General features: G+C 42.3%; 1 protein-coding gene across 1 annotated transcript in view; it reads right to left on the bottom strand.

The window, feature by feature from the left end:
- The window catches only part of LOC146045461 (uncharacterized), a 58835-nt gene that overhangs the window by 5113 nt on the left and 26273 nt on the right, over window positions 1–27449 (bottom strand). The window contains exon 2 of the mRNA XM_083164294.1: window positions 784–834. Coding sequence (XP_083020420.1) covers window positions 784–834 — 51 coding nt within the window. The remainder of the gene's footprint in view (window positions 1–783; window positions 835–27449) is intronic.

Here is a 27449-nt window from a genome sequence, read left to right as displayed (position 1 = left end):
GACCACTTTAAAACCGCGCCCATAGATGCGCCCATATTGTCCAAGAGTGTTCGGTGTACATTTTTTGTGTGTAGCGATCCGTCCGAGTGCGGAGTGCCACCATTGCACATGCGCATTGGGTAGTGTACGCAAGCGCACTCAGCAGGAATACGCATTAGTTAGTCCACACCCCCAATGTTGCCATGCCCATTTATGCATACCTCCCAACTTTGAGATGGCAGGAGGATGGTCACTGGTGCACGCAGGAGGTGTGTCTGATAATTTTGGCCTAGTGAGAAGGGGGCATGGCCTATACTCGCGATGCTCCCGCAAGGCCAGGCCCCCGGTTTCGACACTGTGCATGAATAGACACTGTGCGCATGCGCACATCGTTTACTCACTAATGACAGGAGGGACTCCCAACTGCCCCCTCCATGGGACACTGACGGCCCTGGACGGGAATCGGGAACGTCACCAAAAAGGGATGTTCCTGGGCAAAGCGGGACAGTTGGGAGGTATGATTTATGCGTTGCATTCACTGGTTGTAAAAGCCGGGAACTTGCCATGTTTCTGTCTGCCCCTTTAGCTAAAGGTAGTCAGCTAGCCCCTGTGCCCAACCCTGTGCATTCTGCCCCTGCTGATATATTATATACTGCACCATAAAGCTCAGCCTCCAGCTGCAGATGTAACTTACACCCCCACCGGTGCCGCCCTTGTGGCCACTAATTCCCATTACTGATACACACATATATATATATATATATATATATATATATATATACTCTAACTTACACTGATAGTTACCTATGTCTGCATGGTCACTGTCATGCTGTACAATTGCTGTTATACGCACACCTGATGTAAGGCCATAAAGAGAACAGAGAAGGAAAAGCAATGATTATAGTAATGTATAAATAATGACTTTCACAGGTGACACTGTGACATTAGATCCCCCTTGTGTTATGGACGTGTTTCTGTCCCTTGTTACCCAGGTATCTGAGTAGTGTGAGGTAAATAACATGGGTGTCCGCCTTGGGATAGTCTCCCCGTCACTTATTACTAATTCCGTGTGACACATTAATGTGTGGCTCACCAATAGCAGCCATCACCCAGCATGTGTGACATTCCAGTCACTATAGAACTACACATCCCAGCATGTCCTGACATAGCTTTGCTGTTAAGACCATACCCTCCAACATTTGAAGGGCAGAAATCGGTACACATTTAGGAAGGGGCGTGACCATGTGCAAAGTGGGTGTGGCCTTGTGTAAAGTGGGCGTTGTCACATCCCCAGGCACCCTGCCCCGGTCCCAGCAATTGCAGCAGCTCATGTCACATGGTGGCTTGGTGGACTGCTAGCATATTAAATAAGTATATTTAAATACTTATTTAATAAATAATCAATAAATAAGTATATTAAATATACTTATTTAATATGCTAGCAGTCCACCAAGCCACCATGTGACATGAGCTGCAGCAGGTGCACATGTCACAGGATGGACAGAGTATTACAGAGTCAAGTGAGGAGATTTTATTATTCAAGTCAGTGCAGCCTGAGCCACAGAATTGACAGCTGGGCAGAGAGAGCTGTCTGTGCGCTGCCAGGCTGGCTGGGTATGGTCTCCAGCGTGCTCTCTCCCCACTGTGCCCTCCTTACGCTGTATACCCGCCATCTTTATACTCCAAGTCCTCCAAAACGGAAGACACCCATGGCGGTCTCCCGCATAGCCAGCCGTTACCTTGCAGAGTGACATGTGTACACCTGCGTCCAGTGCTTCAACACAGGCTGATGTCGGCGCCGGGATCCCATGGGACTCGGAGGAGATCGGAGCGTGGTGACCGCAGGGGGGGGGGGGGGGGTGTAGTAAGATGGCTGCCGGTGCGACGGAGTAGTGGCAGCAGCCTGGTCCATCGCTATTTTCAATTCTCCCCCTGGACGGCCGCGAGCCAATAGGAGCTCGCGGTCCGGCAGCCAATCATGAGCGGCTGCCGGACAGAGAGCTTCTATTGGCTTGCGGCCGTCCAGACTAGGGAGAATTGATAACAGCGTCGGACCAGGCTGCTGCCGCTGCTTTGACATGACTATACGGCAGATACTAGATCCAGCCGGGCAGTGCACAGACAGCTTACCGTTAAAAAACGGTACTGTACCGGCAAAATTCGGTACAGTTGGAGGGTATGTAAGACGTGCTTAAACTGTGGCAGGGCATGCTGGGATGTGTAGTTCCACATTACATGGTGTGCCACAGGTTGCTTTCCCCTGCTACAGATACAAGTGCGAAGGATCCCGAAACCCATATATCTCACCCCAATGCTATAGTCACACAATATTCTGTATAATAACACTCAGTGTATAACTAGTGTTATGTAGGGTGTGTTATAATGTGTAATATGCTGTGTCTGCTGTACGTTGTGTCATTGTACCTGCTGCATTACACGTTGTTATTATTATTATTATTGTTTATTTAAATGGCGCCACAAGGGTATATATAGATGAGCGAACAACAAGAAAATAACAAATTACAGTACAAGGCAAACTAGGGCAACAAGTACATGGTAAATAAATGACACTTACTTTCTGTTGTTAGCAACGGTGCAGATTTGCCAGTTGTTATTAGCAATAATAAGAGCAAAAACTTCCACAAATGAGAGCAAAACATTTTGCATCTATCTCCTTCAAAAACTACCTATCAAAAGGCTGAAAGTGTAACAGTCTGTGACATCACCCCACTGTGTGTGACATCACCCTGGCCTCAGCTGCATTGTTATGCTTTATGTAACAATGACAGTTAGGAAGTGGCTGAAAACTGTGCAGGAAAATTATAAGATGATAGAGGAAAGTTGCCAAGGAGAAATGGCTACGAATATGCTTATCCGCAGCCATTTCTAGCTGTATATGACAGTAAATTCATAATTTCCAAATTTACTATGGCCGATATACAGACATTCCTATTTAGGAATACAAATGTATATGCCATCAAAAGAATATGAGTAGGAATCACCATTCTTTCAAATGGTGATTCCTAAGTTACTAAGCGGACGTATGTAATATACGGGCGGTAATTGACCTGAAAATACCTCTGAAAAATACTCCTAATTTTCCAGCCATATTTGGGTGAAGCCTGCATGGATCAGTCAGTTCCATGCAGGCTTCCGTGTGTAATAATAATAAAAAAGAAATAATTAAAAAAGTCGAAGAGTGGTCCCGCCACCCCGGCAAATACCAGCCCCCCAGGCTCAAAGACCCAGTCCTGGTTTTAAAAATTCACACGTTAAATCAAATAGGGTTTCCCTTTAATATTTGAAACTAGCACTAGGCTCAAGACCCGGTCCTGGTTCCTAAAATATGGGGGACAAAATGAATAGGGGTCCCCCATTTTGAGAACCAGCACTGGGCCCAACCAGCCAGCAGGGTAGTATGGTGCAGTATATAATATATATAATATGTTAATTAGTAATAATTATAATTAGTGTGTGCGTCACATGTAGCTGTGTGTAGTAGTATTAGTGTGTGCGTCACATGTAGCTGTGTGTAGTATTATTATTATTATTATTAGTGTGTGTGTCACATGTAGCTGTGTGTAGTAGTATTATTATTAGTGTGTGTGTCACATGTAGCTGTGTGTAGTAGTATTATTATTGTTAGTGTGTGTGTGTAACATGTAGCTATGTGTAGTATTATTATTATTATTAGTGTGTGCGTCACATGTAGCTGTGTGTATTATTATTATTATTATTATTAGTGTGTGCGTCACATGTAGCTGTGTGTAGTATTATTATTATTAGTGTGTGCGTCACATGTAGCTGTGTGTAGTATTATTATTATTAGTGTGTGCGTCACATGTAGCTGTGTGTAGTAGTATTAGTGTGTGCGTCACATGTAGCTGTGTGTAGTAGTATTATTATTATTAGTGTGTGTGTCACATGTAGCTGTGTGTAGTAGTATTATTATTGTTAGTGTGTGTGTCACATGTAGCTGTGTGTAGTATTATTATTATTATTAGTGTGTGCGTCACATGTAGCGTTGTGTAGTATTATTATTATTATTATTGTGTGCGTCACATGTAGCTGTGTGTAGTATTATTATTATTATTAGTGTGTGCGTCACATGTAGCTGTGTGTAGTATTATTATTATTAGTGTGTGCGTCACATGTAGCTGTATGTAGTAGTATTATTATTATTGGTGTGTGTGTCACATGTAGCTGTGTGTAGTATTATTATTATTATTAGTGTGTGCGTCACATGTAGCTGTGTGTAGTAGTATTATTATTGTTAGTGTGTGTGTCACATGTAGCTGTGTGTAGTATTATTATTATTATTAGTGTGTGTGTCACATGTAGCTGTGTGTAGTAGTATTAGTGTGTGCGTCACATGTAGCTGTGTGTAGTATTATTATTATTAGTGTGTGTGTCACATGTAGCTGTGTGTAGTAGTATTAGTGTGTGCGTCACATGTAGCTGTGTGTAGTAGTATTATTATTGTTAGTGTGTGTCACATGTAGCTGTGTGTAGTATTATTATTATTATTAGTGTGTGCGTCACATGTAGCTGTATGTAGTATTATTATTATTATTATTATTAGTGTGTGCGTCACATGTAGCTCTGTGTAGTATTATTATTATTAGTGTGTGCATCACATGTAGCTGTGTGTAGTATTATTATTATTATTAGTGTGTGCGTCACATGTAGCTGTGTGTAGTATTATTATTATTATTATTAGTGTGTGCGTCACATGTAGCTGTGTGTAGTATTATTATTATTATTAGTGTGTGCGTCACATGTAGCTGTGTGTAGTATTATTATTATTATTATTATTATTAGTGTGTGCGTCACATGTAGCTGTATGTAGTAGTATTATTAGTATTAGTGTGTGCGTCACATGTAGCTGTGTGTAGTATTATTATTATTATTATTATTATTAGTGTGTGCGTCACATGTAGCTGTGTGTAGTAGTATTATTATTATTATTAGTGTGTGCGTCACATGTAGCTGTATGTAGTATTATTATTATTATTAGTGTGTGCGTCACATGTAGCTGTGTGTAGTATTATTATTATTATTGTGTGCATCACATGTAGCTGTATGTAGTAGTATTATTATTATTAGTGTGTGCGTCACATGTAGCTGTGTGTAGTAGTATTATTATTATTATTAGTGTGTGTGTCACATGTAGCTGTGTGTAGTATTATTATTATTATTAGTGTGTGCGTCACATGTAGCGGTGTGTAGTAGTATTATTATTATTAGTGTGTGCGTCACATGTAGCTGTGTCTAGTAGTATTATTATTATTGTGTGCGTCACATGTAGCTGTGTGTAGTATTATTATTATTATTAGTGTGTGCGTCACATGTAGCTGTGTGTAGTATTATTATTATTAGTGTGTGCGTCACATGTAGCTGTGTGTAGTAGTATTATTATTATTAGTGTGTGTGTCACATGTAGCTGTGTGTAGTATTATTATTATTATTAGTGTGTGCGTCACATGTAGCTGTGTGTAGTAGTATTATTATTATTAGTGTGTGCGTCACATGTAGCTGTGTCTAGTAGTATTATTATTATTAGTGTGTGCGTCACATGTAGCTGTGTGTAGTATTATTATTATTATTAGTGTGTGCGTCACATGTAGCTGTGTGTAGTATTATTATTATTAGTGTGTGCGTCACATGTAGCTGTGTGTAGTAGTATTATTATTATTAGTGTGTGTGTCACATGTAGCTGTGTGTAGTATTATTATTATTATTAGTGTGTGCGTCACATGTAGCTGTGTGTAGTATTATTATTATTAGTGTGTGCGTCACATGTAGCTGTGTGTAGTAGTATTATTATTATTAGTGTGTGTGTCACATGTAGCTGTGTGTAGTAGTATTATTATTATTATTGTGTGTCACATGTAGCTGTGTGTAGTATTATTATTATTATTATTATTAGTGTGTGTGTCACATGTAGCTGTGTGTAGTATTATTATTATTAGTGTGTGTGTCACATGTAGCTGTGTGTAGTATTAGTGTGTGCGTCACATGTAGCTGTGTGTAGTATTATTATTAGTGTGTGCGTCACATGTAGCTGTGTGTAGTATTATTATTAGTGTGTGCGTCACATGTAGCTGTGTGTAGTATTATTATTAGTGTGTGCGTCACATGTAGCTGTGTGTAGTATTATTATTATTATTATTATTATTAGTGTGTGCGTCACATGTAGCTGTGTCTAGTAGTATTATTATTATTATAAACTTACCATCAGCAATCTTTATGCCCCACACTTTAATAAACTTATCTAAACCTTATATAACTTAACACTAAAATAACGAGACAGACACAAGCGCTGGCGTTTCAATATGAATGTCAGATTTATTGATTGACAACTATATATATATATATATATATATATATATTGATCTATAAAAGGGGTGGCGGTTCTAAAGAACGGTCATAGAGAAAAAGAGGGGTAAGATCACATCACATCGTTCACACATCGTTGGTGTTCAACTCTCCCCTTGCAACCCACCCATCCCATCCCCTGTCCAAGGGGCATGGGCTAGTGATGTATCAATGTCGGGAGAGCGCACCCCACTATCCTCATACTACTTTCATTTGAATAAGGACCGTTCTTTACTGCCGCCAAGAAGATAGAAAAATAGGGAGGGAGGGTGGGGAAAACCGGACAAGAGAGGCAGATCACCTGACTTCCTGGCTATTCCTAACTATAGGAACTCCTCCCCTGCTCCCTAATTGGCTCATACTGATCATCATAGCCCCTAGCAAAACACACAGACTTCGGTAGTTTATGTTACCTCAAGCTTAAACAGCCCTCGGTTTTCTTTATTATTAGTGTGTGTGTCACATGTAGCTGTGTGTAGTATTATTAGTGTGTGTGTCACATGTAGCTGTGTGTAGTATTATTAGTGTGTGTGTCACATGTAGCTGTGTGTAGTATTATTAGTGTGTGTGTCACATGTAGCTGTGTGTAGTATTATTAGTGTGTGTGTCACATGTAGCTGTGAGTAGTATTATTAGTGTGTGTGTCACATGTAGCTGTGTGTAGTATTATTAGTGTGTGTGTCACATGTAGCTGTGTGTAAAATTATTAGTGTGTGTCACATGTAGCTGTGTGTGTGCTAGTATTATTATTGTGTGTGTCACATGTAGCTGTGTGTAGTAGTAGTAGTAGTAGTATTATTAGTGTGTGTGTCACATGTAGCTGTGTGTAGTAGTATTATTATTGTTAGTGTGTGTGTGTCACATGTAGCTGTGTGTAGTATTATTATTATTATTAGTGTGTGCTTCACATGTAGCTGTGTGTAGTATTATTATTAGTGTGTGCGTCACATGTAGCTGTATGTAGTAGTATTATTAGTGTGTGTGTCACATGTAGCTGTATGTAGTATTATTATTATTAGTGTGTGCGTCACATGTAGCTGTGTGTAGTATTAGTGTGGGCGTCACATGTAGCTCTGTGTAGTATTAGTATTATTATTTTTAATATTATTAGTGTGTGCGTCACATGTAGCTATGTGTAGTATTAGTGTGTGCATCACATGTAGCTGTGTGTAGTAGTATTATTATTATTAGTGTGTGCGTCACATGTAGCTGTATGTAGTATTAGTGTGTGCGTCACATGTAGCTGTGTGTAGTAGTAGTATTATTATTAGTGTGTGCGTCACATGTAGCAGTGTGTAGTATTATTATTATTATTAGTGTGTGCGTCATATGTAGCTGTATGTAGTATTAGTGTGTGCGTCACATGTAGCTGTGTGTAGTAGTAGTAGTATTATTATTAGTGTGTGCTTCACATGTAGCTGTGTGTAGTATTAGTGTGTGCGTCACATGTAGCTCTGTGTAGTATTATTAAACTCCACACAGACATAGGCATTCATCCACACTCACTCCACTTATCTAAGAAATAAAGACGCGTACAACTGAATGGGCTTAAAGGGGACGGCTTATTTATTTTGAGCAGGGGCGGCCTATTTGAATCTAACTAAAATTTATGTCCCTGCTCTAACTAAGGTGGCGGGCAAAGAACGGCATGCAAAATACATAACATTGCTGTAAAATAACAAATTAATAAAAATAACAAACTCCGGATCTAAGGGCCTCATGCCCTTAATTGCCAAGGACCGGCCACCTGCCAGCGTCCAAGACAACGGCTCAATTATGAAGCGGACTTTTCAAAAGGGGCCAATTGCCCTTAAGGTCAGGGGGTTGACCTTCTGCTTCTGCCCCTGACCTCGCAAATATCACTAAGGCAGAGCTCACCACTCTGCCCGAGTCATCAAAAAATTGGGCCACCTGCCCTAAACTACAAATGTCCGCATGAATTTACGCTATCCGAAGTAGATGATCGTTAAGGTCCAGATGCGGGCCCACCTGGATCGGTGATGCCCACATCTCGACATCAACCACCAGCTAAGTGCAAATACAGCTCTAATTTAACTACCGTTCTTTCCGCCAAGACAAATAAGCCGACAACAACTAACGAATAAATGCAAACGACTTCTCAAAAACTAATTCTAAATAATAATTGGGGCGGGCGGGAGGGCAACGTTCCTTGAAGCAAGAGACAGAATCTTCTGGAAGCAAGAACATCACCCCATCAGTCTCCACCTCTGACCTCAACCAGCCTATCCTGAACCGTCATTCAAATCAGCCAACCCGTCAATCAAGATAAGCCGAACCCCCAGGCCCAGATCAAGTGTGTGAGCTAAGGATTCCTGCCAATAGCCAGGTGAGTTTATGCTGTTTTCAGCCAGACAAGCTGGCTTCTACAGTCTTAAACTCCACACAGACATAGGCATTCATCCACACTCACTCCACTTATCTAAGAAATAAAGACGCGTACAACTGAATGGGCTTAAAGGGGACGGCTTATTTATTTTGAGCAGGGGCGGCCTATTTGAATCTAACTAAAATTTATGTCCCTGCTCTAACTAAGGTGGCGGGCAAAGAACGGCATGCAAAATACATAACATTGCTGTAAAATAACAAATTAATAAAAATAACAAACTCCGGATCTAAGGGCCTCATGCCCTTAATTGCCAAGGACCGGCCACCTGCCAGCGTCCAAGACAACGGCTCAATTATGAAGCGGACTTTTCAAAAGGGGCCAATTGCCCTTAAGGTAAGGGGGTTGACCTTCTGCTTCTGCCCCTGACCTCGCAAATATCACTAAGGCAGAGCTCACCACTCTGCCCGAGTCATCAAAAAATTGGGCCACCTGCCCTAAACTACAAATGTCCGCATGAATTTACGCTATCCGAAGTAGATGATCGTTAAGGTCCAGATGCGGGCCCACCTGGATCGGTGATGCCCACATCTCGACATCAACCACCAGCTAAGTGCAAATACAGCTCTAATTTAACTACCGTTCTTTCCGCCATATCAGTTCAACTTGAACTGACCCGCCACCAACCTAATTCCAAATACTCCCTGAACTAAACCTCTAAACTTCTCAATGCGTCTATTAAATTCTGAAAAAACAAATCCATCCCTACTAAAGAGAGGTGCACCCCATCCGGCCTGTACAGGGTCTCGTTTCTAAAGGATATGGCCTCGTGCCTGACGACCACTCCGCCCTCTGTTACTATAGCCCTGCCGACTACGGAATTGATCCGCCTACGTACCAAATCAATGGCGCCCGGATTGAGTGCATCTCTCCAAACCCTCCTAGGTATAATTTCTGACCAGAAGAAACGGCAAAATCTCCATTCTCTGATCAGATCCAGCAATAAATTCCTAATCTCAAATCGAATATTGAGACCGGAATTATGGGTGAGGTCGTTGCCCCCCAAGTGGATGATGACAAAAATTGGGTAACCAAACGCCCTAACTGACTCATCCAAGAGACCCCTCAACGCAGACCACCTCATACCTCTACGCCCCAGCCAACGGATAAATCGCGTCTCAGGGAAACGTTCCGTATCCGTGGTTACCTGGGACAAAGACAACCAATAAATAAATGAATGCCCCACCATCCATATCATATTGGTGTCCAAGCGTTGACCTGTAAGTTGAAATGATATATACCGTTAGAAATTTTGAAATAATGGCAAACATCTGGCAAAATTTTAAAAGGGGGGGCCCGTGAGATTCCCTTAAAGGTGATTTTGCAGTTCTATATTAAATTGTTGATAACTAATAGGAATGTGATTTAGGTGAACTATTTAAGACTAATTTGATTATTGACCCACTTGAATTATGTATAATCCCTACCTGTTGTTCCTTATTCCACGGTGGGAGGGGGGTGGGGGGGGGGGGGTGTGGGTCACCCGATTTGACTTGAGGCAAAAAACACAAATCTTCCACCAGTTGGCTAGAGCCTAATTTAAGACTGGTGATAACACAAAAAATTCCTCAAGGCCCCTCAAACACTAAAGCGTGTTTGGGCGAGCGGCTACTCCTCAAATGGGCTCACTGGACTATGTCGGCCTGATGTATCGCTTAAATGCACCAGACCGCCATCTTCCGAGTGCTCGTATGTCGACCTGAGACCAACCCGCCGCAGCGGCTGCCGAAGCGGCGCCGATACGGAAAGAGTGTGTCCCAAAGTCGGCTGGAGAAAGACCCTGATGCAATATACAGCGCCTGAAAACCGACCTGAATTGGAAGTTAGTAAGGGGGGACCCGTCGATGTGCATCAGCCAGGCCCCGGGCAATTGAGGCCGTAACTCCACGTAAGCCAGAGCCGCCGCCACCGGACAGATCCGGCGGTCGCCACTCCGACCCAAATGGACCCACTGCCCCCTGCCCGCTACATCGGTCTTTGAGCGCTGTATCTTACACCATAAACCGTCGTGGTGCACGTCGACATGGCCGAACAGCATAGGCGAGGGAGATGCCCTGGTTGCGGACACCAATTCGCCTACTCTGAACGCCCCATGGAAAGCCATGGCAAAGGCCAGCCTGAAAAGTCGAACCTCGTAATCGTTTGAGCAAATTACTCTTAGGGACCTCGAGATTCGACGCAACAAGCCGGCATCAATCGGCCGTCGCCTGTCGGGCAAAACCGGCCTGGCTCTGGCCCATCCTTTCAGCATCCTGGAAAGCATGAAAGACTTGGTGATGTCTCTCTTCCCACCAAGACGCAAAAAGAATGATATGCCTGCCAGAGAGCGTCCAACAAAACTTCTGGACTTACCCTCCGTGTACAGGCTCCATATATAGGCATTAATAAGACGCTTAGAGCTCTTACCTGTGCCACCCTGTTCAAGCATGAACTCGCTCCAGCGCTCCCATGAGGCCAGATAAGCTCTAAATGTAGCTGGCGCTAGCGACCGCAGGGCCAGCTCCTCTACCCCTCCAGAGGCACCTGCCATAAAAAAGATGGACATTGTTCACCATACTTCTGGGCTAAAGGCACAAGTTGCCTGAATCTTACCCATTCGAAACGGGACAATGCATCCGCTACTTCATTAAGTACGCCTGGGACGTGCTTGGCTCGCAACGTAATGTTGTTCGCCAAGCACATCATCACTATCCGTGCTAAAATACGCAAAACTGGGAGAGAGGTTGACCTTAGTTGTGTAATGGATTGGACCACCCCTAAGTTATCACACCAAAAGACAACCTCCCTGTTTCCCAATTCTGCGCCCCAGAGCTCTAAGGCGACCATTATTGGAAATATTTCCAATAATAGCATATTCTTGGTCATGCCGTCTCGTGCCCAAGATTCGGGCCAGGGCTCTGCGCACCAACGTCCCGCATAAAATGCGCCGAATCCGGAAGATCCTGCAGCATCTGTATATAATTCCAACTCCGCATTTGCAACGGCTGGAGCTTACCATATGCGTATGCCGTTGAAATTATCCAGAAACATTTCCCACACTTTCAGATCCCTCTTTATTTCTGAAGATAGACGTAGAAAATGGTGGGGTTTGCGAATCCCGACGGTCGCTCGTTGAAGCTTTCTACAAAATATTTTGCCCATGGGTATAACTCTACATGCGAAATTAAACAGGCCCAATAAAGATTGAGCCTGTCTAAGTGTTAACTTAGCAGCCGCGATGGCATAACGTATTTCGTCACTTAGCCGGCGTACTTTATCTAGAGGAAGTTTACACAGACCTAGCTCGGAATCAATTTCAATTCCGAGGTACACCAAATCAGTAGTAGGTCCCTCGGTTTTTTCCCCTGCCACGGGAACCCCGAAATCTCTAAATAAATCAAGCGCTGCTTCTAGTAACCTAAGGCACAGGTCAGAACTTGGAGGACCCACTAAAAGAAAGTCATCCAAATAATGAGTAATGCTGTCAGCTCCCGACACTTCCTGTAGGCACCACTGCAAAAATGTGCTAAAGCGCTCAAAATAAGCACATGAAATGGAGCAACCCATGGGCAAACATTTATCTATGTAAAAACCCCCATTCAATTTAAATCCCATGTACTGAAATGCGTTCTTATGTAAAGGTAATAGTCTAAAAGCTGATTCAACATCCAATTTGCACATGAGGGCACCATGACCAATTTTTTTTAATGATGTCTATAGCATCCTCAAATAAACAATAATTAACTGTGCACAAATCGTCATTGATGGCGTCATTGACAGACGACCCTCTAGGACAAGAAAGATGCTGAATCAGCCTGAACTTCCCTTTAACTTTTTTGGGAACCACCCCAATAGGGGACAAAATTAGTCCCTCAACTGGTGGTGTTGAAAAAGGGCCTGCCATGCGACCTAGTTTTACCTCGGCTTCAACTTTTTGTGATATTATGTCAGGGTGTTCCATGGCGGAGCGTAAGTTTCCCTTAGTTCCCGTACTAATTGGAGCGGAAACAGGTAATTGAAAACCTTCTGAAAATCCGGACTACAAAAATCTTGCTCCCTCTCTGTCCGGATACCGTTCCAGCCATGGTAACATCCTGACCAATACTATTGGAGTTGGGGCTCTATCCAACGACAGGTGCCGCTGGACCGCGGCTTTGTTTTGTCGTGGACTGAGCCCCACCTCCCCCACCAGTTGGTGGTTTTGTGCAATCCTTGATTGCGTGTGGACCTCCGCATCTGATACAAAGGTGCCGAAAACGACACCGGTTTCCCAGGCTGCATTGCCCATTATTAAATGAGTAGCACCTACCATGGCCATGCTTCGTATTACTTCCCTTATTAATATTATTGTAAGGCCTACTCCCATACTGTCTTACCCACCCCTTATTTTCTGGAGCCCTAATAGGTGTAGCTGATTCGGCAACTTCGCCGTATAACTCTACGTCTTTTTTACCAAAATCGTACACCTCCCGGCCATGCTGCTTCCTCCTAAACTCTTCGTCATAGACCCGCCAACCGGGTCCGACGTAAGAGGTGTAGAGTTTATGAATAAGGAACTGGTATCTCACCAGGTTCACATATTCATCTGGATGTGTCTCTAAATAACAGGCCGCAAAAATAAGTATGCCTCTAACCCAGTTATTATAAGTTCGAAAGGCATCCTCGCTAGCGGGTCCTTTCTTCCTTGCGGCTAGGAGGGCCCGCCTATCTTTGCTTGTTAAAGCAAAGATATCTACATAGCGCCCTTTTCTGATCCTATCCCTAGCCCTAGGGCGCAAACCCCGCTTAACAGCGGTGTTCGCGCACTGCACCGCATCAGACTCGACCGATACATTAGAGGACCCGGAGCTATGGGACCTATATTCCCTACGCCTCTTCCGCCTTCGTCTCCTCACGACGCCGTCCGAAGATGACTTATCTTCGGAAGACGTCGATGCCAACGAGGAATCCGAAGTTTCATGTCTGCGTCGCCTCTTACGAGGCTTGGCAGACCTTTTACGCTTGGACTTCTCTGCTGAAGATGAGCCCCCCGACCTATCGCTATCCGAAACAGCATTGCCCTCACTATTCCAGTCTGGATCGTTTGAGGACTCACCCGCTTCAGCTGCTCCAGCTCTTCCTCCTGCTCCTCCAACGTTGTCACGGCTTGACGACGGTCTGTCCATAGTTTGCAGCGATAATCCCCGACCTGCCAATATAGTGTCATTAACGACTCCGATAACAGGCGCATTAACAGGCGATGGATCTTCCCTTTCGGTACTTGTTCCTTCGTCTCTCGCCGCGGTAATGGTAGGCGCTATGGCTCGGGCTATGATGTCCGACACCGAAGCCACTGTAGCCGTAGGAGCAGCACTCCCTTGTCCACCTGGACCGGTGGTCAGCAAAGGAGCCACTGCGGATACCACTGCCGCGCAAATGGACGTCAGAGCCGATGAATTTAAAGTCACCGTATCTCCGGCCCGATTAGACCCCTTCACTGCATCCGCATAGGAGCGACCAGGCATTATCTCTTTACCTTGTATACCTATAATACTTTGCCTGCCTGGTTCGTCTGCTAACCTCCTGCGTTCCCTACGCCTTGATCTTGCGTTACCTACCAAAGTCCTATCCTGCGCATGTCCCTGTTGCTCCCTCTCATGCTCGGCATCCGATGACCCCCTCTGGTGGCCGGATACTTCCCGCCCACTGCAGTTACTACTGCATACAGACGTCCCTGTAGTCCCATCAGATGACCTTGAATCATCTGAGGAGTCACTGTTGGACTGCCACTCTCCCATAACTGACTCTAGCATTTGAAATTCCCTGTCAGTCAATTTATTCCTAAATTGCTGAATAAATTGATGCCTATCCTTGCTATTTTGAGCCTTGCCACTAGATGGCGCTGCAGGCTCATTATTCCCTTCATATATCAACATTGCCCTATTATGCCTGCGGTGGCCACTTCTAACAGCAGCCACCGCAGTATTGCTCCCAGTGCCATCCGGCACTGCACCCTTCCCTCTGCCCCGTTTATTTTGTGGCGTTATGGTGCTACTAGGGGCAACGGGGCGTCTACCCCGTCCCCTAGCGCGCCCGCCATTTTTTTGTACAGGGGGAGGGGGAGCCGGGCTGGGCTGTATCCCGGCATCCCCCTCATCCACCATGTCGTTGTTATAATGTGCCGCGGTGCCTGCTGGCGGCCGCGACACTCGGCGCCCACTGCGCGCCCGGACGGGGGGAGGAGAGACCAGTGACGGTGGAGAGGGAGCCGGGCAGGGTTGTATTCCGGCATCCCCCTCACCCGCCCCGTCAGCTTCTATTTGCGCCGAGGTGTCCGCATTCCGGCGCGACACCCGGCGCTTACTGTGTACCCGGGCGGGGGGAGGAGAGATCAGCGACGGTGTTCCTGACTGGCCACCGTGCGATCTCCCCCGCCGCCCGCCGCCATTGGAGCTGGCTGCACGCGGTGTCGCGGGTTGAGCTCCGCGACGCCCTGCACCAGCAGCAGGAGTCTTAAGCAACCCCTGGGAGGGGAGAAGGTCCCTTGCGCCCCCAGTTCTCCTACGCGGCGAAGGGGATAAGCCCCTTACATCGCCGCGTACAGGAGGCCTGGCCCTGGCTCTACCATCAGCCTCACTAAGGGTAGCATATCTAGTGGGAGCCCCCACAGAACGCCTAGGCCTGGCAGACATTATAGAATAGAGGGGGATAGGAACAGTTAGAAAGGAAAGAAAAGTTGACAGAAATAATAGGTTTAGAATCTAGGGAAATATAGATGGGTGAAAAAAGGTTTATTCAAAGTAAATACAGGAATAAAGTCAGTGTCTAGCTAATCAAATAAATCTCTGTACTCAACAGTCCAACGTTCCTTGAAGCAAGAGACAGAATCTTCTGGAAGCAAGAACATCACCCCATCAGTCTCCACCTCTGACCTCAACCAGCCTATCCTGAACCGTCATTCAAATCAGCCAACCCGTCAATCAAGATAAGCCGAACCCCCGGGCCCAGATCAAGTGTGTGAGCTAAGGATTCCTGCCAATAGCCAGGTGAGTTTATGCTGTTTTCAGCCAGACAAGCTGGCTTCTACAGTCTTATTGTGTGCGTCACATGTAGCTGTGTGTAGTATTATTATTATTAGTGTGTGCGTCACATGTAGCTGTATGTAGTATTATTATTATTAGCGTGTGTGTCACATGTAGCTGTATGTAGTAGTATTATTATTAGTGTGTGCGTCACATGTAGCTGTATGTAGTAGTATTATTATTATTAGTGTGTGCGTCACATGTAGCTTTGTGTAGTATTATTAGTGTGTGCGTCACATGTAGCTGTATGTAGTATTATTATTATTATAAGTGTGTGTGTCACATGTAGCTGTATGTAGTAATATTATTATTAGTGTGTGCGTCACATGTAGCTGTGTGTAGTATTAGTGTGTGCGTCACATATAGCTGTGTGTAGTATTATTATTATTATTATTATTAGTGTGTGCGTCACATGTAGCTGTGTGTAGTATTATCATTATTATTAGTGTGTGCGTCACATGTAGCTGTGTGTAGTATTATTATTATTATTAGTGTGTGCGTCACATGTAGCTGTGTGTAGTATTATTATTAGTGTGTGTGTCACATGTAGCTGTGTGTAGTATTATTAGTGTGTGTGTCACATGTAGCTGTGTGTAGTATTATTATAATTAGTGTGTGTGTCACATGTAGCTGTGTGTAGTATTATTATTATTATTATTATTATTAGTGTGTGTGTCACATGTAGCTGTGTGTATTATTATTATTATTATTATTATTATTATTATTATTATTATTGTGTGTGTGTCACATGTAGCTGTATGTAGTAGTATTATTATTATTAGTGTGTGCGTCACATGTAGCTTTGTGTAGTATTATTAGTGTGTGCGTCACATGTAGCTGTATGTAGTATTATTATTATTATAAGTGTGTGTGTCACATGTAGCTGTATGTAGTAATATTATTATTACATACCTCCCAACAGTCCCGATTTTATCGGGACAGTCCCGATTGTCAGGGCCTGTCCCGATGTCCCACCCGCGGGCGGCAGTGTCCCGCGGTGTGGGGGGGCTGTTGGGAGTCCCCCCTGTCAGCTGCTAAGCAGCGGGGAATAAACGCTGTGCGCATGCGCACAGCGTCTATTCCCGCAGCCAGGGGACTGGGGGCATGGCTAGAGGCTCACAGAGCCTCTGGGTCATGCCCCCATAGCGGCAAAATGGGGGCGTGGCCTCGCGGAAGAGCCGCGAGTATAGGCCACGCCCCCAAATTAGGCCACGCCCCCCGAAAATTTCGACGCGCTGGAGCATCGTCCCGCTTCCAGGGCATCGAAAGTTGGGAGGTATGTTATTAGTGTGTGCGTCACATGTAGCTGTGTGTAGTATTAGTGTGTGCGTCACATATAGCTGTGTGTAGTATTATTATTATTATTATTAGTGTGTGCGTCACATGTAGCTGTGTGTAGTATTATCATTATTATTAGTGTGTGCGTCACATGTAGCTGTGTGTAGTATTATTATTATTATTAGTGTGTGCGTCACATGTAGCTGTGTGTAGTATTATTATTAGTGTGTGTGTCACATGTAGCTGTGTGTAGTATTATTAGTGTGTGTGTCACATGTAGCTGTGTGTAGTATTATTATTATTAGTGTGTGTGTCACATGTAGCTGTGTGTAGTATTATTATTATTATTATTATTATTATTAGTGTGTGTGTGTCACATGTAGCTGTGTGTAGTATTATTATTAGTGTGTGGGTCACATGTAGCTGTATGTAGTAGTATTATTATTGTTAGTGTGTGTGTGTCACATGTAGCTTTGTGTAGTATTATTATTATTATTAGTGTGTCACATGTAGCTGTGTGTAGTATTATTATTATTATTATTATTATTATTATTAGTGTGTGCGTCACATGTAGCTGTGTGTAGTAGTATTATTATTATTATTAGTGTGTGCGTCACATGTAGCTGTATGTAGTATTATTATTATTATTATTATTAGTGTGTGCGTCACATGTAGCTGTGTGTAGTATTATTATTATTATTGTGTGCATCACATGTAGCTGTATGTAGTAGTATTATTATTATTAGTGTGTGCGTCACATGTAGCTGTGTGTAGTAGTATTATTATTATTATTAGTGTGTGTGTCACATGTAGCTGTATGTAGTAGTATTATTATTATTAGTGTGTGCGTCACATGTAGCTGTGTGTAGTAGTATTATTATTATTATTAGTGTGTGCGTCACATGTAGCTGTGTGTAGTAGTATTATTATTATTAGTGTGTGTGTCACATGTAGCAGTGTGTAGTAGTATTATTATTATTAGTGTGTGCGTCACATGTAGCTGTGTGTAGTAGTATTAGTGTGTGCGTCACATGTAGCTGTGTGTAGTAGTATTATTATTATTATTAGTGTGTGCGTCACATGTAGCTGTGTGTAGTAGTATTATTATTATTAGTGTGTGTGTCACATGTAGCTGTGTGTAGTATTATTATTAGTGTGTGTGTCACATGTAGCTGTGTGTAGTATTATTATTATTATTAGTGTGTGCGTCACATGTAGCTGTGTGTAGAAGTATTATTATTATTAGTGTGTGCGTCACATGTAGCTGTGTCTAGTATTATTATTATTATTAGTGTGTGTCACATGTAGCTGTGTCTAGTATTATTATTATTATTAGTGTGTGTCACATGTAGCTGTGTGTAGTAGTATTATTATTATTATTGTGTGTCACATGTAGCTGTGTGTAGTATTATTATTATTATTATTATTATTATTAGTGTGTGTGTCACATGTAGCTGTGTGTAGTATTATTATTATTAGTGTGTGTGTCACATGTAGCTGTGTGTAGTATTAGTGTGTGCGTCACATGTAGCTGTGTGTAGTATTATTATTAGTGTGTGCGTCACATGTAGCTGTGTGTAGTATTATTATTAGTGTGTGCGTCACATGTAGCTGTGTGTAGTATTATTATTATTATTATTATTATTATTATTATTAGTGTGTGCGTCACATGTAGCTGTGTGTAGTATTAGTGTGTGCGTCACATGTAGCTGTGTGTAGTATTATTATTAGTGTGTGCGTCACATGTAGCTGTGTGTAGTATTATTATTAGTGTGTGCGTCACATGTAGCTGTGTGTAGTATTATTATTATTATTATTATTATTATTATTAGTGTGTGCGTCACATGTAGCTGTGTCTAGTAGTATTATTATTATTATAAACTTACCATCAGCAATCTTTATGCCCCACACTTTAATAAACTTATCTAAACCTTATATAACTTAACACTAAAATAACGAGACAGACACAAGCGCTGGCGTTTCAATATGAATGTCAGATTTATTGATTGACAACTATATATATATATATATATATATATATTGATCTATAAAAGGGGTGGCGGTTCTAAAGAACGGTCATAGAGAAAAAGAGGGGTAAGATCACATCACATCGTTCACACATCGTTGGTGTTCAACTCTCCCCTCGCAACCCACCCATCCCATCCCCTGTCCAAGGGGCATGGGCTAGTGACGCATCAATGTCGGGAGAGCGCACCCCACTATCCTCATATATCCTCATACTACTTTCATTTGAATAAGGACCGTTCTTTACTGCCGCCAAGAAGATAGAAAAATAGGGAGGGAGGGTGGGGAAAACCGGACAAGAGAGGCAGATCACCTGACTTCCTGGCTATTCCTAACTATAGGAACTCCTCCCCTGCTCCCTAATTGGCTCATACTGATCATCATAGCCCCTAGCAAAACACACAGACTTCGGTAGTTTATGTTACCTCAAGCTTAATCAGCCCTCGGTTTTCTTTATTATTAGTGTGTGTGTCACATGTAGCTGTGTGTAGTATTATTAGTGTGTGTGTCACATAGCTGTGTGTAGTATTATTAGTGTGTGTGTCACATGTAGCTGTGTGTAGTATTATTAGTGTGTGTGTCACATGTAGCTGTGTGTAGTATTATTAGTGTGTGTGTCACATGTAGCTGTGAGTAGTATTATTAGTGTGTGTGTCACATGTAGCTGTGTGTAGTATTATTAGTGTGTGTGTCACATAGCTGTGTGTAGTATTATTAGTGTGTGTGTCACATGTAGCTGTGTGTAGTATTATTAGTGTGTGTGTCACATAGCTGTGTGTAGTATTATTAGTGTGTGTGTCACATGTAGCTGTGTGTAGTATTATTAGTGTGTGTGTCACATGTAGCTGTGTGTAGTATTATTAGTGTGTGTGTCACATGTAGCTGTGAGTAGTATTATTAGTGTGTGTGTCACATGTAGCTGTGTGTAGTATTATTAGTGTGTGTGTCACATGTAGCTGTGTGTAAAATTATTAGTGTGTGTCACATGTAGCTGTGTGTGTGCTAGTATTATTATTATTATTGTGTGTGTCACATGTAGCTGTGTGTAGTAGTAGTAGTAGTAGTATTATTAGTGTGTGTGTCACATGTAGCTGTGTGTAGTAGTATTATTATTGTTAGTGTGTGTGTGTCACATGTAGCTGTGTGTAGTATTATTATTATTATTATTATTAGTGTGTGCTTCACATGTAGCTGTGTGTAGTATTATTATTAGTGTGTGCGTCACATGTAGCTGTATGTAGTAGTATTATTAGTGTGTGTGTCACATGTAGCTGTATGTAGTATTATTATTATTAGTGTGTGCGTCACATGTAGCTGTGTGTAGTATTAGTGTGGGCGTCACATGTAGCTCTGTGTAGTATTATTATTATTATTTTTAATATTATTAGTGTGTGCGTCACATGTAGCTATGTGTAGTATTAGTGTGTGCATCACATGTAGCTGTGTGTAGTAGTATTATTATTATTAGTGTGTGCGTCACATGTAGCTGTATGTAGTATTAGTGTGTGCGTCACATGTAGCTGTGTGTAGTAGTAGTATTATTATTAGTGTGTGCGTCACATGTAGCAGTGTGTAGTATTATTATTATTAGTGTGTGCGTCATATGTAGCTGTATGTAGTATTAGTGTGTGCGTCACATGTAGCTGTGTGTAGTAGTAGTAGTATTATTATTAGTGTGTGCTTCACATGTAGCTGTGTGTAGTATTAGTGTGTGCGTCACATGTAGCTCTGTGTAGTATTATTATTGTGTGCGTCACATGTAGCTGTGTGTAGTATTATTATTATTATTAGTGTGTGCGTCACATGTAGCTGTATGTAGTATTATTATTATTAGCGTGTGTGTCACATGTAGCTGTATGTAGTAGTATTATTATTATTAGTGTGTGCGTCACATGTAGCTGTATGTAGTATTATTATTATTATAAGTGTGTGTGTCACATGTAGCTGTATGTAGTAATATTATTATTAGTGTGTGCGTCACATGTAGCTGTGTGTAGTATTAGTGTGTGCGTCACATATAGCTGTGTGTAGTATTATTATTATTATTATTATTAGTGTGTGCGTCACATGTAGCTGTGTGTAGTATTATCATTATTATTAGTGTGTGCATCACATGTAGCTGTGTGTAGTATTATTATTATTATTAGTGTGTGCGTCACATGTAGCTGTGTGTAGTATTATTATTAGTGTGTGTGTCACATGTAGCTGTGTGTAGTATTATTAGTGTGTGTGTCACATGTAGCTGTGTGTAGTATTATTATAATTAGTGTGTGTGTCACATGTAGCTGTGTGTAGTATTATTATTATTATTATTAGTGTGTGTGTCACATGTAGCTGTGTGTATTATTATTATTATTATTATTATTAGTGTGTGTGTGTCACATGTAGCTGTATGTAGTAGTATTATTATTATTAGTGTGTGCGTCACATGTAGCTTTGTGTAGTATTATTAGTGTGTGCGTTACATGTAGCTGTATGTAGTATAATTATTATTATAAGTGTGTGTGTCACATGTAGCTGTATGTAGTAATATTATTATTAGTGTGTGCGTCACATGTAGCTGTGTGTAGTATTAGTGTGTGCGTCACATATAGCTGTGTGTAGTATTATTATTATTATTATTAGTGTGTGCGTCACATGTAGCTGTGTGTATTATTATAATTATTATTAGTGTGTGCGTCACATGTAGCTGTGTGTAGTATTATTATTAGTGTGTGCGTCACATGTAGCTGTGTGTAGTATTATTATTAGTGTGTGTGTCACATGTAGCTGTGTGTAGTATTATTAGTGTGTGTGTCACATGTAGCTGTGTGTAGTATTATTATTATTAGTGTGTGTGTCACATGTAGCTGTTTGTAGTATTATTATTATTATTATTATTATTAGTGTGTGTGTGTCACATGTAGCTGTGTGTAGTATTATTATTAGTGTGTGGGTCACATGTAGCTGTATGTAGTAGTATTATTATTGTTAGTGTGTGTGTGTCACATGTAGCTTTGTGTAGTATTATTATTATTATTAGTGTGTCACATGTAGCTGTGTGTAGTATTATTATTATTGTGTGCATCACATGTAGCTGTATGTAGTAGTATTATTATTATTAGCGTGTGTGTCACATGTAGCTGTGTGTAGTATTATTATTATTATTAATGTGTGTGTCACATGTAGCTGCGTGTAGTATTATTATTATTATTAGTGTGTGTGTCACATGTAGCTGTATGTAGTAGTATTATTATTAGCGTGTGTGTCACATGTAGCTGTGTGTAGTATTATTATTAGTGTGTGTGTCACATGTAGCTGTGTGTAGTATTATTAGTGTGTGCGTCACATGTAGCTGTGTGTAGTATTATTATTATTGTGTGCGTCCAGGGCCGGTGCAATGTTTACTTGCATCCTAGGCAAACTGTCAGCCGCCGCACCCCCACACAAGCAAACTGTCAGCCGCCCATCCCCCCTACTCCCGTTGCACCCTTCACTAGATGCAGCGCGGGAGTTCATACATGATGGTGGGTGTGCGGGCAGGCAAGGAGCGGCAACCGCCGGTGTCTGTGCCTGGTAAGGGTGACACTGGCTGAGAGACAGCGGCAGTTGTCAGTGTCCAAGACATTCGGCACAGGCGGGCGGGGGCGGGTGTACAGCTTGGTGGGTGTGCGGACAGGCAGGGAGCGGTAACCGCCGGTGTCCGTGCCTGAGACATTAGACACAAGCGGGCAAGTGTCTGGGCGTCGGGTGGGCCGGTGTGCGGGCGGGCAGCAGCCGCCGCTGACGGTGTCAGTGTAAGGCAGCGGCACCACCAGTATAGGAGCGTGTCCTTGTGTGGTGTCCAGAAGCGCACCGGTGGGGGAAAATGGAGTCGGGACTGTCTGCTGTCAGGCAGCCAGCAAGTTTAACACAACGGGCGGGATCCGGCGGGGGAAAAAAACACTCACTGAATGCTGCCTGTGGCTCTCTGAAGATGGATCGCTGGCGCTGCAGCTTCCTCCTTCCAGGTCCTTCCTCCGGCTGGCTGTCCTCCTCTGCGGTAGCTTTTTCTGCAGGCTGCTGCTCACTACCGCCCTCCAGTGGCCGGCGCCCTAGGCAGATGCCTAAACCTGCCTAGTGGTGGCGTCGGCCCTGTGTGCGTCACATGTAGCTGTATGTAGTAGTATTATTATTTGTGTGTGCATCACATGTAGCTGTGTATATTATTATTATTATTATTATTATTAGTGTGTGTGTCACATGTAGCTGTGTGTAGTATTATTATTATTATTATTATTAGTGTGTGTGTCACATGTAGCTGTGTGTAGTATTATTATTATTATTATTATTATTATTAGTGTGTGTGTCACATTGTAGTTCCTTGGCAGGTATGTCCTAGTTCTGGGTCAACATGTTTCAAGACTGTAGTAGTACGTTTATTTATAAGGCGCCACAAAGTGTCCGCAGCGCCGTACATAACAAACAAAAAACTAATTACAAGGTAACGTACAGGGTGTGTTGATAAAATACAGCATAAATAGGGGTATAGCTGGTAAAATCAGCATCAGTTCTGAAGTAGGTGTCGAAATTGTCGAGGAGACTGAAGATGAAGTAGAGGAAGGGAAGAACAGGACAGGAGCACTGGTGAGGTAAAGAGGTAGGGTGAGTACGTGAGGAAGGAGGGCCCTACTCATAAGAGTTAAAATACTAAAAGGAGGTTGGTGGACGAACAAAAAACAACAGGATAAGTAGGAACGGAGGGGAACGGAGGCAGGATAGGAGGTTTAAAAGAGGTTAGGAGGAGGGATAGGCTAGTCGAAAAAAGTGGGTTTTGAGGGAGCGCTTGAAGGAGGTAAGGGAATCAGAAAGCCTGATGGGTGGCGGGAGGTTGTTCCAGTGCAGGGGGGCAGCGCGAGAGAAGTCTTGGACACGGGAGTGGGAGACTGTATGTCTCTTCATCAGGGCCCAGAACTAGTGTGTGTGTTGGGCTTTTATACCTTGTGACAGTTCAACTTCCGGTTCAGGTTTCTAAAGCCTAAAATATACTTATTTAAAAATCTCCCAAATAACCTTTAAAACGAAACGGTATCCATACATTCCAATATATATATATACAGTCTTGAAACATGTTGACCCAGAACTAGGACATACCTGCCAAGGAACTACAACCAGGACCAGGTGAGTGTATATGAGCCAGTCCACAGCTATCTGGATCCGGACCTCTAGTTAGCCGTGTTGATTGCACATTATCACCACCTGTAACCTAAACGTTGTCCTACATAGCAAGTTTTTGATGTTTTTATGTTTTTTCAAAATTTTACGTTATGTTTGTACATATGAAATAAAAACACTTTTCTGAAGATAAGTGGAAAAGAAACCTTTATACACGTCAAGCAGCACTTAACATCGTGAGTACCGGTGCGTCACCCTATATAAAGAAACCTTGATGTGCTTTTTTAACTATTTTAAATAGTGAGTTGGGTATTACTATCGAGAGCATAACCAAAGAATTTACATCAATATACCTTGAAGTTACTTTATGACACATTGAATATATATATTTTTATTCACATATCCATCGAAACGGATTGGAGAAGGAGAGAAAAAATATAAAAGAAGTGGACATCAGGAGCGATAATCCCATACACACCAAAGTGAAGTATCTCTCCTCAAATTTTTTACCTATCTATGACCTTGTGAAGAGCGACTAAGTCTCTAGTATTACCTGTACATTATCTATTCCAAATAGGGGGTATTTAGGGTAAAACTCCAAAATACTCAGAAGGGCGTACTTCAATCATCGTGGCGACACGTTATCCTTCAAACCATCATTGCCCATTGGGTAGCAGTGCCCAGTGTTTTATGGGCGGGGCAATGCCTTCGTGGGTCAGTGCCCGCCCCCTTTTCGGTAATCTCTGTCCAGGATAAACTACAGCCTTACTTTTATCCACGAACAGAGGGAGAATCATTCGATGGCCAACGACCATTATAAAAACAATATCTAGTCTTTCCCATTTTCTAAAGAAGACTCATTTACGTATTCCAATTCCGTGACAATTTCGACTCATCTCACTAAAGGCATTTTTATTTTTTGGAGGCTGTTCCGCACCTGACCAGCGGCCAAGCAGAAAAGGACAGACACTGCAGACAATGTGAACCATATAAATCACAGGGATTTGTGGGGAAAAGAGACGAGCATGATCCAAATTTACATCAGGAATCACCTACTGCGCTTTATGTGGTCCAAAGTAGAGAATGTCTCTTGATTAATGATAATGTTTTTAGAATAGAGAAATGCTATAATTCTACACAGATGGCAGTTTTCACTGAGATACCAAATGCATTTTGTGATAAATAATATATGGAACTAAAGTTGAACATAACAAATGATATCAGCAGGATCTCACGTAGGTGCATATATCATGGCTTTAGAAGTAAAATTCCTAGCAATAAGTCATTCGGATACTTTCACATGTTCTCAAACAAATCTTTAACGCGCGGCTCCTTCATCTCTGCCCAAAAGAGTTGGTTTCAATAGACTCAAACAGATTTGTAGCAATTGTTTTATGTCAAGAAAAGTGTAAATGTTTTGATTCCGTTTTGTTTTTGAAATACAAAAAAGTTAAGAATATAAAAAGGCAAAATGGCAATATACAGGTCTGCACATAAAATGTAGCAAGTAATAAAACAATGGGTAATACATCTTTTAAAGTTAATTGGGTCAGACTTAAAAGTAATAAAAAGAGGACGTTGTACAGGGTTAAGGAAGTTTAATGACATAAAAATAATTTGTGTCTAGCTTATACCCCTTTCACACCGCACTTGTTAAACGTTATATTGCCGTTTTTTTTCCCATTTCGAAACGTTTAAGGCTGCAGTGGGAAAGCCCCAAATTTGATTTACCGGTTAAAGATAACCAGTATTTCAAAACGTTTAAAAAGTCCTTCACGTTTCAGAGCCGTTTTTTCTGCAGGGAGAATGTCTCTGAAACGGTATTTAGTAAAAACACCAGATTACAGACCTGTGATAGGCTGTCCCCTGCATTCTGCCTTGAAACGTGTTCAGGGGATTAAACGGGTTGACTGATGTGAATGGTACTTAAACGGTATTTAACACGGTAATCTACTGCAATGTGAAGGCTCAGACCCGTTTTAAATACTGTTTAAAAATACCGGTGTTTAAAACGTTTTGCAAGTGTGAACGCGGTATGAAATGGCAAATGTATAATATTCTATATGGAAATATCAACAATTACACAATTACAAACATTATACATATAGATCATATAAAACAAGAAGCTGTGGGTCTACTTCCATGACGAAACGCGTTACTATTGAAATGTGTTTTATATGTTCTCTGTTTGTAATTGTTGTCATAAATTTTTCACACATACACGCACACATATAAATACATACAAACACTGCACAATATACACATACAAACATACACACATGCACATTGCAAACATACAAACACTGCACGCATATATACACACACATACACTGAACACACACACACGATAACACTGACAGCTCTCTGACAGCAGCCATGCTGGGTCCTGTGTAGCTCCGCCCCTTCTCACACTTCACTCTCCTCTCAGCCCCTCCTCTCCTGGTTAAAAAAAAAAGTAGGTGACAGGGGAGGGGCAGCATCAACTCGTGGGAAATCCCCCATTGGGTGGGTGAAGATAGAAGCAATCTAAAAATGTCCAAATCCTATACGCACTCTGCCCTCATACTAGTGACTGTACTGCAATGCATTGATCACAAAGAGGGGGATTGTGGGCACGGGTCCCAAAAAAAAAAATATTGTGCACCGAAGACTTAGATAATATATATGGCATCAGGTGTTATAAAACTACAAATGCCAGCATGCCTTTTTAGCCATGCCTCTTTCTGGGACTTGTAATTTGCCAAAAGACAAATAAAGTGTGGAATGCACTCCACGTTAGTATTATACATTTTTTTACATTGTTAACGAGACCCCCCCCCCCCCCATTGGCTGAACTTGCAGGACGACTTTGCACTGGGTGTCAGCCCCTAGTATTTGTCATTCTATAATTTCTGAAGTACAATTCATTTGCGTTCATTTTACTTCTCCGTCTCTCACTCATCCTGCAGACAAGAGGAAAACCGATTTCATGCTCAGACACATTATGCTGTTCCCCTGCTGCTGCTGTCAGTGTGACAGAAGAGCTGTCCCCTCCTATGTCAGCACAAGACTCAATAGCTGCCTACTATACATACACTACTAAAGGGAGCAAGAAAACAAAAAAATAACTCTGTGGGTAAATACATTGTTGCCGTCAACATTGTAACTAAATTTGATGACACAATATATTCTAGGGTAATTCAGACCTGATCGCTTCACTGCCAGTGTGTGCA

This window comes from Crinia signifera, chromosome 11, assembly GCF_055691185.1.
Source record: "Crinia signifera chromosome 11, ASM5569118v1, whole genome shotgun sequence".
NCBI classification, from domain to species: domain Eukaryota; kingdom Metazoa; phylum Chordata; class Amphibia; order Anura; family Myobatrachidae; genus Crinia; species Crinia signifera.
This window is presented reverse-complemented; position numbering and strand designations above follow the sequence as displayed.